An 18,079-nucleotide genomic window follows, 5' to 3' on the forward strand; every position below is an offset into this window, starting at 1 on the left:
TTTATGAGCATTGTACCATATGAGAGCAAAAAAAACACAGTCAGAACTACTTCACGGAAGATGTAGCTCCTGGTGAAAGAATAATAGGGGGGGGGGGGGGGGGGGGAAGAGGAAAAAATAAAAGAAGAAAAAAAAAAGAAGAAAAAAGAACCAACAAGCGCTTCTAGTGACGGTGGTTAAAGCCGAGCTGAAAGGCACTCACATGCTACAGTAACAGTGATACAGGAGCACCGACCAAACTTAAAGTTCATGTGATGCCACTGTGAGTGCGGTGCATTCAGGAACAGAAGGCTAGATACCAGATGTAACAGATTCCTAATGTTGCTGTGTAGTCTTGCAAGCACAAAATCTGTTTTTAAGTTTTCTACACCACTTCTTAATACTTTTTGCCTCCTCAACAGTTTTTGAGGGAAAATAAATAAATAAATAAATAAATAAATAAATAAATAAATAAATAAATCCTGGAGAATTTATTGCTATTTTAATCAATTATTTAATATTTAAACAAATAAATCCTGAAGTCAGAATCCTGACTACTGAATTCATTAACGACTTCTCCAGAAACCGCCTCTTCCCCCACGAGCTGCGCCCTCCTCAGCGCGCCCACCGGGAGGGGGCGAACAGGGGGCGGGCAGCGCGGGCGGGCGGTGCGGCGGTGGCGGTGGCGGGGCTCCCCCTGCGGGGCGTCCCTTCCCGGTCTTTGCCCGCTCTCTGCCGCTTCTCTTCCCTCCCGCTGTCGGTGCTCGGCGGGGCGATAGCGAAGCCGCTGCGGCGAGCCGGGAGCTGCCAGAGGCGGCGGCCGGACCCAGCCCTCTCAGGGGGCGAGGCGCCGCCCGGTGGCGCCAATGGCGCCAAGTGGCGCTGAGGCGAGGGCCGGGGCCTCAGGGCGGCGCTGCCGCCTCGTGGCACCGCGTCTCGGTTCCTGAAGTAAAAACAAAGCCTGAGCAGTTTTGTTTCTTTGGCTAAATCAACTAGCTATAAGGATTTTTATCTATTTACTCCACGATGGCATCCAGTCCATCTTGGCTCGGATGCCTATGTATAGACCCGTTTGAGTTCATATGGTATCTTCTTATTACATGAAGGAGAGCATGTTCCTCACAGTTTATCGTAAATTGCAAGATCTGTACAGGTGCCTCAGGGTCCTGAGAGCATCTCAAATGGCACTAGACACTTACGTTTGGGCAACTGGTTTGGCACCTTAGTGTTAGCAACGTCTTTTTCGTGTCAGTTTGGTGAGGTGTGGGTACCCTTTGTAACATGGATTATCCTGTAACAAACTCGATTAGGGAAATGCAACAGGAATAGGTTTGCAAGAGGAATAGGTTTGCTCATCCATAACTAGGTGTGATACTAGTTGTCACACCACTGTAAATTAAATTTAAAAATATTTTTTAAATTTTTTTTTAAAACTTGATTTGATTTTCATCCTGTAAGATCTCTGTCAGAAAAAGGGGGAAATGCTAAAACCAAACTTTTCCCATTTCAAGAACAATTGCACAGCAATCCACTTACACCTCTTTTTAAAGAGTTTGCTGACCTTTATGTCAGTGTAAAAGTGGGCTTCTTCATTACCTATCTAAAAAATACTCTTCCTATGTCCATCTGCATGGGCAAGACGCAAGAGAAGCTATGGAGACATCTGTTCCTGCTGTATCATAGAATCACAGAATAACTTGGGTTGGAAGGCACCTGAAAGATCACCCAGTTCCCACTCCCCTGCCATAAGCAGGGACATCACCCTCTAGATCAGGTTGCTCAGAGCCTCATCTAACCTAGCCTTGAACATCTCCAGGGACAGGGCACCTGCAACCTCTCTGGGCAACCTTTTCCAGTGCCTCACCACTCTCTGAGTGAAGAATTTCCTCCTAGTCTCTAATCTAAATCTCCCCTCTTTTAGTTTAAAACCATTCCCCCTTGTCCTGTCATTATCTGATTGAGCAAAGAGTTGCACTCTATCTATTTTCATCCCCAGCTCTCAGCCTTTCTTTGTAGGAGAGGTGCTCCAGCTCCTTGATCATCTTTATGGCCCTACTCTGGAGCCACGTATCTCAGTTGTTCTCATCACTGAGGAGATGTGTAACATTATTTTGGGAAGTTTGTGGTCCTGTTTAAGGTGCAGGACCTTTATGGAAACTACTGACAGGCAAAAAAAACTTTTCCTTTGTCAACAGGAACCTCAAAGTTTTCCTTTTCTGCTTCAAGAAGAGCTAAGCCAGGTTAAACCTAGGTGGAAAGGAGATATATTCAAGGGATCACAGTGTGGCAAAAGTTGAAAACTCTGACTTTAAACTATTCCACAGCCCAATAATTTATATTAAAGCTAGAAGTATTTTTTCTGAGGTTCTATTTCCTTATATATATATATATTTTTAAATCTCATTTATTACCTCAGTCAAGGTGTACATTGGTACACCTCTCCCCCTTCACTGGTGATTGTAACCTTTAATGTATTTTTTTTTAAGTTACCCAGCTCTCAGTGTATATGTACCTGGAGCTCAGATCTAGCCTCATGCTGCCAGTCTCAGATATTTTCTTTTTCACTCTCTGAATTCATCTAGCTGTGAACTACTAGTCTCATCGACATTTGAGTCGCAGAGTGCAACAACTAGTGATCTCTCCTTCCTGTAATATGACAGCTTTAAGGATTATAGCACCAGGCTTTCTGTGCAGCTTATTTTTTTTTAAAACTTCTCTCAGATTTACTGCTCCCCAAACTGCCTGATTTTCTTTAGTCGTTAGGCTGAGTCTCAGACTGGTAATTGTTGTTGTTCTGCATTCTTCAAGACTAGTTTTATTTTCCTTCCCCATCACTACTACTTGAGACTTCACTTTTTTTTTTTTTTTTTTTTTTTTTTTAAAAAAAAGGGGGGGGAGAGAGAGAGAGAGAGAGAGAGAGAGAGAAAGTTGCTGATCCCAGGAGCAACAATCTTTTGACCTTCTTTTTCCAGATTCAAACCATTAACCTCTTTCAGTTGGGAAAAGATACAGCAGAAACCAACTGCACATGGAACAGATCTGGCAGATGTTCTAGAGAGAGAGAGTGAGCATTATTTAAGATACTGAACACTTTAGAGATTTTGAAAGGTTTGGCAAGACAAATTAGTAGAATTTGAATGTAACAGAATAGATTTCCTTAAGGAAGTTAAAGTTATATATCTAAAGAAAAAATATCTATATGTTTCAAAAGATTGTCTGCTTTTTCTCCTTTGAAAGAAGGAGAAAAATACACAAATACACAAAAATACTATTTTTTTTGTTAAATCTCAATCTTTGAGCCCCCTTCCAGTCCTAGTCCCTAGTAAAAGCAGCCTAGCTCTTAGAAATAAAACTTTATTCTCATTTATTCTTCCCTAGTTTGTTTATACTGAAGTTGAGCTTAATGCCACAGTAGGTTTTTTTGTTTTGGTTTGGCTTCTTGTTTGTTTGTTTGTTTTTAATTCTAGTGCCTCACTAGAAAGTTGATCTGAACTGAGGAAGAACCTCAAAGGGAAATGTAAGCACCCTGCAGCAGTTGTAGGGAAAGTTAGCTCATCTATAGTAAACAATCATGCACTGGTTAGCTAAATACAGTAATAAAATTCTGGTGTCAAGTGCCATATAAGAGAAATTTTTAAGGTACTTCTGAGGACTGAGAATCACCTGCCAGCATCTGAGTTTCTTACACATTGTTTTACATAGTTTCTGTTACATATTATCTGAAGCCTATTTTAGACAGTCCAATTATTAATATTGGAGGCTTCCTGTTGTCTTCAAAAATAGATATTTTTGTTTACCTGCAATTATTACCTCTTTTAATTCTTGGCAATTTTTGAAAAACAGCATTTTACAAGTGTAGATCTCTCTAAACTCCTTGCATACGCCCAACTCAAGAGTTTAACACACTCCTTTCTAAAAAATGTGGAAAACTGAAGCCTGCACAGTGACATTTGTGCCACGTAGTCCTATATACCTGCATTTCTTACATATATTGAAAAGAAAAACAGTGCCTTACTACACTAGTTTTGATAAGTTTGGGTATTTGTTGTTGTATTGCCATGACTTTTTTTCTGTAACATTTCAGCTGAATTAATGTTTGTGGGTTTTGGATCAAATAACTAATTTTGGGTTTAATCTGTTTTCTCAACAAGTAGAATTGACCCCCAAACCACATAAAACTCATACTTTTCTAACTAATGTAGGTCATCTGTTTTTGGAAAAGATGTTTTCCCTGCAAGTGGAATAAAAAAAAAAAAAAAGTTAAGATTCAAAAATTGATTAAGTAAAGAGAGAGAAAGGAGGAATGTAACATCTGTAAAGTATTCCTTGGTGTTGCCTTTTGGAGTGTATACAAGATTGATTAAGGTGCAATTGTCTCACTGTGAAATGACTAAATTATTCTGTGGAATAGAACACCGAAATTTTTTTGTGATGGTACACAAACTTTTTAACAATCATAAAAGATCTACACTGGCTTCTTAAGTCTGGAAAGGAGTTCACACTTGATTTGGCTGAAGAAACAGCTATTTTTTATGGACTTGCTGAACTTTCTGTAAGAGGGCAAATGACTTACAACAAAAGAAGAAAATGAACGTAGGGCTTTAAAATAAACACTGCAAGTATGGAGCATAGCTTAAGTATTGCCCCTATGTCAAAACCGTCTTGAAACTCCCCTTTTCTCAGATCTGGGCCGAATACTAAACAATCCATGATGAAATATTTTGAAATAGATGTACATACCAGAAACAGTTGCTGAAGCTGATCAGCTGTTCTTGTTTGCATTGTCTCAAGACCATCTGTCTTCAATTTTAAATAACTGTAGTGGAGTTGTCCCCGTAACAAGCTATAGAGATTTTTTTCCTGTTTTGATTTGTTTTGTTGTTGTTGTTTTCTTTTAACTAAGTGTAGTAGTTCTATAAATTTTGTACTCTGTGAACTATTGTAACCAGACTAAGAGATCCTCCCTTGAGCCCTAGGGGCCCAGTGAGTCCTTTTACACATTTCACCCCAAAGTGAATCCTGGTGTGCTGAAACATCATGACCTGGTGTAATGCCAGCTCACATAGCTGAGTTAATCGTGCGGGAGGAAATATTTCTTTAAAGCAATCAGCGCGTGACAAGATATGCAGAACAAAGCGCAGCTGTAATCAGCAATACGCCAACTGAACTGTTCCAGGAGAAGAACCACGATTACAAAAGGAGAAGGGAGGAGTATGTCAAAACTGGAAAAACTCTGCACATGACAAGCGAGGTATAAATATACTCAAGACAGCAGCAAACTGAGCCCTTGTTAACAAGCACACTGCTGCCCAAGTGGTAACCACTTGCCAGGAGGGGACATATTATTCCGTACATTTCTTTCCCAGGGAACTGAGTGAGACAGTGGTTATGACAGAGTTGACAGAAGGGTGAGTGGAATTCCAATTCAGTTCATAGCAGCTAGATAATAACTGTAATTATAACTGTATACCATGTTAATTTGGATCAAAAATTCTATCACAACTTGAAGTAACTGAATTAATACAGTTAGTTGATTAACAATTAGGTTGTTTGACTCATAAAGTTAATTGATTAACTAAGTTGTTTGACTTTCTTCTTTTCAGTCACGATGCCTTAAAGAACCTGTTAGCTCTGGCTAGAAGATATTGATGTAGCCATGTAACAGGATATTGGTGAATTGTGAGAGAGAGAAAATATGCAAATGGAGGCTTGGACAAATTTTGAGATAACCTTGGCAGGGAAGGATGGGCGAACCCTAAAGAGATTATAGAGAAAAAAAAAAAAAAAGTACAGATTACATTGAACTAAAATTTGATTTTTGTAAATGGCAAACAGCATGTAAAATGAAAAAAAAAAAAAAAGTGCATGCACCTTTATTATTTTTATTTATTATTTTTAGTTTTTATTATTTTTAGGTTTCAAAGGTTGTTGAAAGATGTATTACTGATAGTTATTGACCAATCTGGAAAGTTATGAGTTAAAAAAAGAAAAAAAAAAAAAAAGTAAAAGAATGACATACAGGTAAAGTGATATAACCTTCACCATGTAGATATAACCTATGCCAGTGTCCATTAGGGAAGTATAGTGCAGCTAGAAACACACCTGTCTTCATTAGTTATTGAAGAGAAGAAGAGTTAATTGTTCATAGATGAGATAATAACACTGGACCCAGTGATGACTAGAGGGTAATAAGTCACTAAAATCTACTAGGAATTACGACCTTGGAGAACTCTAAGGCATACAAAAGGATATGGCTGAAAGGCTAGGGGAGAGGGTACTAAAGCGATTATCCCATGTGTGTGACAGTGGAGCAGGAAACATAATCTTCCCCTTGTGGAAGGCAAGGCAAATGAATCTGGGACTAGGAGTATTAGTACATAATGGAGATTAATCTCTTAGAACTCTATGGATATTGACATTAATATAGGCAAGAGGGATCACCACGCTGGCCTTAGAGAACCAGTTAGTTCTGTGGACCATGGAAAGGGTGACAAGGAAGCATCTGTGCCATTGTGATTCAGTCTTGATTCTTTGTTAATAGTTCAGGTTTAATTGCACAAGACTTGTATATAATTTAAAATGCTATACAGGCTTTTCATGTGTAGCAACTATGGCTGAACAAAGCATTTTGGAATAGGTATTTTCATATCTAGGTAGATCACTCATCTTGTTTGTTCTCTTATACCTTATGTTTGTGATAATAGTGTTGGATAAGAATGGTAACATCTCTGTCCTTCCCCACCCATCACAATCCTGAAAGATCACAATGGATCAATACTCATTGTAGAGTGTCCCAGATTCATCTCTGACAAATCTCTGGCATGAAGACCAAATGATCTAAGAATTAGACCTATTATTTCCTTTATGTCTTTGAGGTTTTAGTTTTGTTGTCTTTTCCTTATAAGCCTAGCAAAATCAGACAAGAATATGCAGGTCTCTGACATATTTAGTCTTTCTTGTTCAGCAGAGGCAGATTCCATCTTGAAAGTTCCTTAAGGACAGCTTGCCATAGCTAAGAGCTGCTCCCACCCTATTTGTAGGTCCTAAACAACAGTATAACAGACTATGTTGTACAGACAAGTTGTACTGTACTGACAAGTTCTTAGACATATAAATTGAACTGTTGCTTACATAAATCAAGAGCTGTCTAAATATTAAGATCCACCTAGTACAGAAGATACATATTTCTCAGTCTTGTTTCAGTCAGTCACTGAGCTTCTAACAGTATCCTCCCTCGTGTATGTTCCAGATAGCTTAACAGTCAAAGGTTGGTTATATTTTTACCACTACCGTACTTTCAAAAAATCTCAAAAGAAGCCCAGTAGGAACAAAGTGGCTTAAGGATCTCCCAGAATTATAAAGATTTGCACATACACGGTGAGTAGACGACACACCTCCTGTGTAAATACAACACCTTTTGTAAGGAAGCCAACAACTGGAAAAGTAAAATTTAAAACAGTGAAATTCACCACTAAATGCCTACTAAAAACCAGGCACTTCCCCTGCATCACTGTGACAAACCTTCATTTCCATTCCACTTCTCCATGAGAGGAGGGAAGGATGTTAGAGGTGAAGACTTCAGCTAGGGTTTAAGAGCCTACAACTCATGTGCAATCCATGTCAAAATGGGCACAGCTGTAACTGTCTTTGCAACTAGCAGCTTAAAGAATAAGCCAATTTCACAAACCTGCAGAAAAGGCTCAGGAAAAACTCACAGAAACTATACAAGCTGAAGGCCACAACATTTAAAAACAAAATAAAACAAAGAAACAAAAACTAATAGCGTTGATGTTAATATTCACACACAAATTTTGCTGGTAAAAGAGGTTGGTTTGCATTCTAGAGCTGCTTGTAAGGAGTATGGAGGTTTTTGACTCTTCATTATTCTATTACTTTGGCCTGGTGTTGCTTTCATTTCAATTCTTGATCTTGCCACGTATTCTGCTTATATACATTATTTTTTTTCTTTCTGAAAATATGCATTTCATTCTGTAACAGATCTGCTGACAATGGATGACAGTCCTTGTGGGATGTGTGAAAACTGAAACTAACAACACTTAGCAGGAGGGAAGAAATAGCTGGATTTTTAAATCAGAAGTCTTGCTTTGATACTTAAATCTGCTGAATGCCACCTTTTCTGGAATCAAAGTAGGCGTTTTAGTTCTGTTTTGAGTGAAACAATAACATTTGTTATGACACATCAGAATCACTAAAATTATGGCTAAACCAAATAGGAAAAAAATATAATATTTATTTTAGTATCACTTCTTTAAAGATTAGCAAACATTAGCTTGGCAGAGAACTGTTCATTGTAGCATTTGCTTGATACATCATCTAATACACCTGAAGTCCTGAGCACTTTAGTTCTGTGGCAAAACCTATAGACTTTAATGTACATCTTTGTAAATAAAATGGGAATATAGCCTGAAAAACAAAATTACACGATATTCTCTTTGTTAAAGGAATACATGTTGACAATAGTGATATTTAAATGATCAAATTATAAAAGCCTTTCCTGAGTATGAAAAACACTCTATTAACATTCGATTAACAAGTTCAAAAATGTTAACATTTAAACTCACGCCTTATATACCTTTATGAAATACCATTGTAAACAGGACTGCTGCAATGTTAAACGAAAGGTAATCACATTACTATTTAGATAGACAGACTTGATTTCAACAATTAGAGCAACCTCACCACTACTAAAATATGAGTTACTTTTTCTGATTTTACCCCTTCCCTAATTTGGTCACTAATTTGATGAACAAATTATAAGCCAGTGTATAGAAATACTCACCCTAATAAGGGTTCCTCAGTAAACTTCTCGGACATTCCGGTATACAGGGCTGTAAAATTTTTCTTCAGTTACATGTCTTTAACTGAAACTTTCAAAATCAAGAAACAAAGTACAAAATCCCATTTCCCAGATTATACACGATCTCTGAAATCCCCTAACCACAATAACCCTTCCAACTTCATTAAGAATTTTTTCTTTTTGGGGGGGGGGGGGGGGGGGAGGCGGAGGGGTAGGAGTAGAAGAGTTGTGTCTTAATTTGTGTCTTAATTAAGCATTTCCTTTGTTAACGGTACTGGCTTAAGTAGCCCAAAACTCCCATTGCCCTCCACAGAATGACTGACTTAGAGAACTAACCTGGTTAAAAATAGGCTCTATTAAGTTACAGCAGCACTAAGAAGACAAGAGTGAACACGGTGGCTGAAGCCTTTACATTATTACTTATTTAAAAAAAAATGTTCCTTACACTACCCTTTTTAATCCTATGTAAATTCATTAACTTATGAAAGAGTCTAGTCTTTCTTTAGGTATATTATCCAAGCCCATCCCAGAAGTCATGATGTGTGAATGAAAGTTAGAGACCAGACCAAATCCAGTAAGAAGAGCAGATGCAAGGACTCTTGCCATCCTTTGACAGATCAATGGAGGAGGTTAGCAGTTATTTTTCTTTGTTCTTCTGTGGCTTCCATGAGTATTTTGTCTTTAATGTTCCCTACCATAGCACCTAGAGTGCGAGTGGAGCTGTCCAAAAATTGCCAATGATAGAGAATACTCATCTGGGACATACAAGTTTGAGGGAGGGAGTTAGATCTAAAGGCAATGGATATCATTCTTAAGAAAGCTTAAATGTTGCTCTTCCTCATCTCTTGATCCCCGTGAGACTTACCAGCTATATGCCTAATTGCGATGCAAGTGCTACAGTGCTACCAGCTGTATGCTACTGGGGTACAAGGTATGAATTGGACACCAAAGTATCTAATCGTGAAATTTTGACATGCTTAAAGACTACTGACAGCAAATGGTAAGCTGTTACAAACTTCAACACGATAGATGCTCACCTCCCACAAGAGGAATATTAACATTTCTATGGAAGTTTTATTAGAATGAAAAGAGACTTCAAGGTTTTTGATTTAGTCTTCAAATTTGCTGTTTAGATTCATGCAGTTATCAACAACTGCATACTGTCTTAATTTAGTACTAAGAATTTTGTAAATAATCTTGCTGAATAGTCATCTACTGTTAAGAAATAGTATTTCATAATCTATCTCATATAGATGAAGTGGCTGCAATTGCAAAAGAACAGAACCTAGGCAGAAGGAAAGGACTTCAAAATTGATAGTTGCTTACTTTTGTTTGTTTTCAATTTGCTCACAGGGATCTTGCCAAAAAAAAAAGTTGTAATCGCACGTTTCAAAAATCTATTAGCAGATCAATTTCAGGTTATTTTGAAGGAGCAAACTTTTAGTTTCTCATTGCCCCTTCCTTCTCCACTTCCGCGCCTGAATGCTATTTCATATTTGCACTTACCAATCAGTATGTGTGAATATAAAGTGTTATGCAAAACATATACATCAAAGGAATTTAAAAAAATCATTCAAATATTTCTAAATTTGATTTAACCATTCCAACATTAAGCATATTTACATCCAAATCTTCTGACACAAAGACTTGTAAACTGAAGTCTGCTATACCCTAATGTAAAGGATTAAAAACACAACCAATCACAACTGAACTAAGCTGAGTTCAACTTGCATGGTTGAATTCTAAGAAACTGGGAATAGAAGAGGATATTTTAAAAAAATGTTTCATTTAATAATTTGAAGCACTAACATTTCCAAATAGATTTCTTCAAAAAATATACATAATTTTAAAACAACAGCATTGCAAAGCATAAATAGTTTAGACTTAACAGGAAAATTATCCCACTTCAGAAGTGACAGCAAAAATAGGCCAGCACATTAGTCACTACTAGAACTGTCTGAACTGTCAGAAGATGAACTTTTTTCCTTTTGTTTCTTCTTCTTTTCCTTTTTATGATGTTTTCCTTTTTTAGATTTATTCTTCTTCTCCTTTTTCCTTTCCTTCTTGTGTGATTTTTGTTTTTTCGGCTTTGGACTATCCTCGTCAGCAGCACTTGATGAGGAAGACCTAGACCAAATTAAACATTGACAGGTAATTGGAGAAGGAAAAATGCTGCAAGATTTTATTTTTATTTCAGTATTCATACAATGTTGCAAATCAAATTTAGTGAAGAATTTATACAGAAACACCCGGTGGAAACCTTATGGTATCTCAGTCTGCATGTTGAACTGAGCAATGACTTTTCTAACTAGTCTATCATGCTAGAAAAGCAGTATATTTACAATACAGATTGATTGATTAGGCGAGTTGTGTGTTTTTGCAAACTTCAGTAAGAAAAAGATGAAGAGCACAGACCTCAAAAAAAAACAAGTGACTGTATGACACTGAAGAAGAGCTTCCAGCTTGTAAAGTATCACATGATCAGTCCCAACAACATGGGAATACCTTAAGGGAAACATTCATGTATTTCACATATATAAAAATCTAAGAGAAATACATATGACAGATTTGGATTCTCTTGCAGCTGGTATTATTTGTCTCTAACCAGCAGTGATGAGGGAAGTGACTGTATACATGCAAGAATTAAAATGACAATAAAAGGAATGTGTCAATTATTGTACTCAAGTTCTTGAGTTGTTCAGAATTACTGTTCTGCCCTATTGTTTCCAAGATAAACTATTAATTTCCTGCATGTAAAGACTACTGTCAGCAGACTAACATGTCTGTACTCTTCATTAAGTGTTACAGCTACATTATGTAAATAAGGAAGGGGGGAAATGCCAGTACTGCCAATGTTAAATCCTATTGCTTTATTTTATCTCCAAAGAACACCTTTTTGAAAGAACACCTATTCTGGCCTCCAAAAACATTCCACATTCCCTGGCTCTCAGTGCAGTTCCTGGGTTGTTATCTCATTAACAGTCCTAAAATCCATACTCTCATCTGTCAGCAGGCCAAAACTCAAGTTCACAATAAACTGGGTATTGTGACTTTTTCTTTGAAACCAGACTAATGCTTTCTTAGGCTTTTACAGCAACAGGAACATTAAAACTCAATATATGCTTATCAAAAGGAAAACTGTAGTTTTTTGCTTGTTAAGCTACTCAGAAAAAGCAAGGATGTGCATATGTGTGCACATATGCACAGAGAGAAAGTTAGATATAACTTTCTACAAGCTTTTCCATATAAGCTAAGCTGGGGACCAACCCCATAATCCTCACTCCTTGCTCTCCTTTCCCCACCACATCTTGCCCAGTGTTGGGTAGTCAAAAGGTAGTCAAAAAGTCAAAAAAGTTAGTTCTGCTTTCTCAGAACTGCATACCTCCAGAACTACTATGTAGTGCTATAGTTTTCAAGACTTCCATTGTCCTAACTCCACAGCAGAAGCCTGTGGCTTCACCATTATTCAAAGAACAAACAAATTCTCACTGGATAATAGGAAATTTTTTCCAATCAAAAACGTTCTTGACAAACCCACTGGATTCAAAGCAGCAATATTTTCTGAAACAAACATCAGAATATTCCTAACTTTCTGTTTTGAAATTAAAATGAAAGAGTTACCTTTTCCTTGGTCTCTTTAATTTTGGTTTTTCTTTGCTTTTTCTTTTTTGTTTCTTTTTTTCCTCCTCCTCATTTAAATCTATGGATAAAAATAAAAGTTTATGGCATTTCAGACTGAATTATGAAGAGCATTAAAAGAATGACTGCAATAGTAATGTAAAGTTACTACAAAATTATTTGTAGTTTTTATAAATTAAAATATTTTTTTTTTTTTAAATTCTGGTCTAGTATATTCATTTCAGAAATATTTTGCACAGTAGTAGAATTTAATATACAACTTACATTCCAAGGACATTTGTCTGAACACTAAGAATGAAGGACACCATGCAAAACATACAACTTTACGGCTTCATATCTATTCGTCTTTATTTTAAAGGACTTGTACTAGTCTGAAATCAGGTCATGTAACTTGAAGGTACAGAAAAAAATAGACACATATTCCCATAGGCTTACTTGAACTCACACAGCCTTATTTCACACTTCACAAGTAGCTGTAACTAAGATAAATCTGATTTAACTGCCAATGTAACATCTATGAATGTGATAGGAAAGTCACTCTTCTTCTGATTTTTCCCCACTCCGTGCAATTGTGTAAAAAGCTACATACAGGACAGAAATATTGACATCCAGGAAAAAGAAATCAAGAACAAAGAGCAATTAATACGCAGGTCCAATGCAGTAAACAAGAAATGCTGACAAAAATAACTGTTGTGCAAAATACAGAGTTTTCTCCATCATTTCTCCTCCCTACATATTATCCTTACTAGACCTGAGTTTAGGGTCTGGAATATGAGAGCAACAGAACAAAAACAAGATGTTTAAATTAAAGGAAAGAAGAAAATTATTTAATTTAGAACTTACTATAACAGAACAACCTTCACTTCTTTCTTAGTGGAACAGCTTCTTTTGAACCCGAGGTCAAATGAACCAAAGTATCTGCTAACTAATGAATGCACCTTTTTCTGACGAACAGTTGATGCACAGACCTTCCAAAGAGAGAGCAGTACTTCTCCAAATATCAATGCTGAAATTCAGTTGGCTAGCTGTTTCAGTCAGCTAGCTAAAATATTACATAGGAACTAGAAAGAAACTGAACTACCGCATTTGTCATTACTTTTAAGAGTTTCTGTCAACTTTAAGACATTCAAACTACATGTATTCAGAGGATCAACTCAAAATATCCATGTAATGTTATTCTAAGCAGCTGCTTATTAATATATATTTAATATACATTATAATATTTTATATCTTATAATATTTTGCATTTAAGAAGCCCTTTTTAGGATGTTCCAAATGGGTACACTATTAATTTGTTTTGAAAGGAATTAATAAAAAAAAGAAGTGTCTCTGAAGTGTAAACATAATATACAAAGGATTTATCTTTAAAGCACAGACTAAAAGAGCTAATAGTAATTCTCAAAAAGGATAAAACGATAGTTCCAGCACATCAGAAGACTATTATCTGATTTAAAGAAAGTTAATTAAAAATAAAAAACCTACTCTTTTTTTCACGCATGGCTTGCAACCTCTGTAGTTCTTCTTCCTCACTGTCTTCACTGCTAGTGCTGCTAACATCTAAAACGATATCCCTTTGAGGATCCACTCGGAGGAAGTTTCGGCATTCAAATGTCAGATGACCAGCTGAACAAAACAAAAATTTAGAAAGAAATTCAGCAAAATTACCAAATAGTATCAAAAGAGCTTTAGAATTACTCAGTTTTGATAAAAGAAAAAAGGCTAGACTAAGCTTCAATCAATGAACAAGGCAGGAGAGTGGATACTTTGAAAATGCCTCAAAGAATTTTGAGAAGCTGTGCAATCTAATCCCATTCCATCTAATGATCCTTTCTGACCTCTCTCATATTTCTGTTAAAGATTTTGAACAAATCTTGCTTCCTATTTCCTCAATGGTCTCAGATTCTTCCTGAATAAATTGTTTAAAAGCAGGAAGTGAAATATTTAAAAAACTACAAGTGTGTTATACTGCTCTTTCTGTCTCCCTTTAGTCAAATAGAAGAATTTAATTCCCTTTTGAGACAAAATTCATTTTTAACAACCTGTACATAATACTGATCAAGCTATTACTTGACTAGTATTACTAGTATCTAAATTACAAATTACATCTCAGTAATCATGACCAGAGTTAAACCCTTGAATCTGCATACACCTATTGGAAAAAATAACAAAAAATAAAATAAATTAAAGATATGGGTTGCAAGAAACTAACCTAAAGATAAAGGAGGTCAAGTAGCAATTGAAACAAACTCATCGTCTTATGAAAAAACTCACATCTTGAAGACAGAACTTTTAGGAACATAAATATAGGCTTTGTGATTTGACTGCAAGTTTTCTTTTCTTCCAGAAATATGACATTGCACCTTCAAATGAACCACTAAATCTATTTTGATACTCCTGTTCCTTTCAATGAAGGGATACACTGACAAAATTTCTTGGAAGCAAAGTCTTTAGTGAACGAACCAAGCAAGCTTTTTTTTCCCTTCAACCCACATAACATTCAAAAAAATTAAAAATAGCATGGAGTACAGTGTTAAATGTTCAATGCAATTCAAAATGGATCAGTGTCCACTCCTCCTTTTTCCAAAAAACAAGACTTAGTGAATAACAAATTAAAATCTTCACTAAGACACGTCTACTGATGTGCCTCCTGATGACACATTCATCAGAATAGTAGCCATAGACATACTTTTATGAATAGAGAATAATGAAGAGCATGACCTAAATGTTAGCTACAGAACATACAAGTAACAAAATAAACTGCTTCTTGCAATACAGAATGCACAAAGAAGTAGGCTTTCTCAGCGTAGAGGGTGATGCAAATTATTCGTTTTTCTTTCAAATGCGTTGGAAATTCCTTGGGCAAAAAAGCCTGCTTAAGCCTTCAACGAGACTCTGAAGATGCATAAATGCTGATCTCAGTAAGTACTACAGTATATGTCAAAGCCAGTGCTTGAAATTCAATGTTTCTCAAGTAATGACATTGTGAACTCAGTACATATGAAGAGTATTTTTATTTCTCTTGAGAAACTTAAGTCTTCAAAAACAGCAATAGGTGCAAGGAGAAAGAGAATGAAAAAGAAATTAAACAAAAATATACAGTAGCTTAACCTGACAATTGTCTAGGCAACAAGGGAGGAATTTTTTTTCCGATTCAAAAAGTAGTTCCATCACCCTAAATTGAAAAAAAAAGTACTGCATCATCATCTTGCTTACTACAAACTTACGGTAGCCACATTTCTTGCATCCAGCTCTGATGTTATCCTTATTTCCACCTGAAAGATAAAAATACATAAATTACCTGTTACTAACACAACTCTTTAAGTTCCTTTTAAATCTGGCTTGATAACATCAACATGCAGACCAGAACGATCACCCCTTAGAATTCTGGCAAAGTTGCCTTCTATACCTATGTGTGCCCACAGTTAAGTTAAATAGACATAGTAAGATGTAACTCAGAAAATGGGAAGCTCTGGAGACCTCTCCCCTGAAAGGATCAGTGTTATTTTTAAATCTGCTGAGTCTATTCATAATGACAGTCAAAATGGAATTTCCAAAATCAAAGCAAGCCTTTCTGTCCTTAAACTGAATAGTGCATGAAAAACACAGCAACTTAAACAGCTGTATGCACAGTTTTCTGAATAACTAGTTCCTTCATTAAAATAAATCACCACACATAACAAGAATTCCATGACAGAAATTAGAAAATCAGAAAGGATGTACATCAGCTCCGTAAGTGTAGACTTCAATTTACTGAGACAAGCATTGTCTTTAGAAAACTGTATTCATAGTAGCAGACGAGCCTTCAAACCCGTCTTCTGTAGACCCCAAAACCTCAGTATTACGTAACTTCTTTGTGGTGTACAAATTCAGCAGTGTTTATGTGTCTACTTTATAAGTGGCTGTCTTTTAAGGGAAACCCACGAGGAATAAGGAGACTAGAAACACAAAAGAAAGTTTTAAGAAACAAGGAACAAAAATACACCTTCAATGCTATACCAAAAAAACAAATACTCTGTTCAGCATCTGCCAGGCCAGTTCATCTTTGGACTCAAAAGCAAGACCTCTCAAACTACCTACTTTGTTCCCAGTTTTCTGAAATATTCAATAAACTTCAGCCCTACTGTGTAAATGACCTGTAGGTACAGAAAGATTCACTGTTCATGCAAGGGAAGTCAGTCATGCACACACTATACGATCTCCCACTGCGTATGCAGGTGCCATATGTCAGGATTTTCAGGAGAATCACCCAGCACATGACCAGAATAGCACTGAATTTGTTAAAACCTGTAAGTCATAAAACTGACACCAGCTCCAGTTTTAGTGGACTGGTGAAGGTCATATATCCTTACCGAAAGCTGCATCACACAGTACATGCATATCTTTATGAGAGAAACAGCAGGGAAACAAGCATCAAGACACAAAAAACGTGTGTCCATGAAATCTGGAAAAAAAAAGTGTATAGCAGCTAAACCTTTACACAGCAGGAATCACAGCAAGACTGTCATCTTAGAGCCTGTTGACAAAGTCTGAAAAATTTAAGACGCCCCCACACCATCACCTACCTAGAGGACAGGTTTACTAGGTCTTTATTGATCTTCCTTGCTCCCACCAAATTCCTGAGGCCAAAATTCTATTATTATTACGTTGGCTTTAAACAACGTTGCTAGAAATGCAGCTTTATGGAATTAAAAGCAATTGAGCTACTAGAAACTTCTCTTTCTCACTTCTTCCCAACTGTGAACACTTGGTAAAAACAGCAACTGAGGGAGCAGCAACCATCGCTAAGGGAGGGCGTCGCTCATTCAGTGGGCCACAAGGATGCAAAAAAAAAAAAAAAGCTCCGCAAACCTTTGAATGCAAACATGAGATCTCTTCCTTAACAAACCTCCCTCCTAGAATGGGAGCGAGTTTATTCAGTTTTTCTCTTCTTCATACGAGAGGATTTTGTTTTTTTGTTGTTTGTTTTTTTTTTTTTTAAGCTCTTAGCAAGATCCAGACTTACTCGGTTTTCTCCAGCTGAACGCTCCTCACGTCTCAGGAAAAAGCAAAGAAAAAAAAGGAAAAGAAGGAAAGAAGACAGCCCCTGCAGGTTTGGCTGGCGGGGCTCTAACACCTTGCGCACACGGCGGCCGCCTCCTCCGGGCTGCTGCGCCCCCCCCGCCCCGCCCCGCCCCGCCGCAGCAGCGGACCCGCTCCTCGGGAGAGGTGCGGCAGGGAAGCGAGAGAAAGGAAGAAGGAAAGAATAAATAAAGTATAAATAAATAAACGCATAAATAAATCAATCGATAAATAAATAGAGGAGCAAGCAAACCGCGCGCACACACGCCCCCGGCCGCCCTCCTCCCCCCCCTCACGGCCCGGGCTGCGGCCCAGCCTCGCCTCGCCTCGCCTCGCCCCCCCCCACCGCCGCCGCCGCCGCCGCCATGGCCTCACCGGGCAGCGCCATGGCGCCTCCCGCGCTGTCCCCGCCGGCCCGGCACGGCCCGGCCCGGCCCCGCCGCCTCTCCCCGCCGGAAGGCTTTGGCCGGCGCACTCTCGGGCCGTGCTATTCGCAGGGGGGACGGGGCGACTCAGTGCCGGGCGGGAGGCACAGGGAGGGAGTGAGCTGCCTGGAGAGCCCTCCGGATCTCTTTAAAAACAAAC

The 18,079-nt window shown here is 37.7% G+C and overlaps 1 protein-coding gene across 1 annotated transcript; it reads right to left on the reverse strand.

Annotated features, from left to right (window-relative positions):
• Positions 1–8,986: 8,986 nt before the first annotated feature.
• Positions 8,987–17,962, reverse strand: SREK1IP1 (SREK1 interacting protein 1). The gene is made up of 5 exons (XM_082783846.1): positions 17,870–17,962; positions 15,661–15,708; positions 13,919–14,059; positions 12,419–12,497; positions 8,987–10,924 (listed from the first exon to the last, which is right to left on the reverse strand). The coding sequence occupies exons 1-5, from the start codon at positions 17,880–17,882 to the stop codon at positions 10,735–10,737; spliced, it is 471 nt and encodes a 156-aa protein (XP_082639972.1). The 5' UTR covers positions 17,883–17,962; the 3' UTR covers positions 8,987–10,734.
• Between the last annotated feature and the right edge of the window lie 117 nt (positions 17,963–18,079).

Source organism: Aythya marila (assembly GCF_965140915.1).
Source record: "Aythya marila genome assembly, chromosome: Z".
NCBI lineage: Eukaryota > Metazoa > Chordata > Aves > Anseriformes > Anatidae > Aythya > Aythya marila.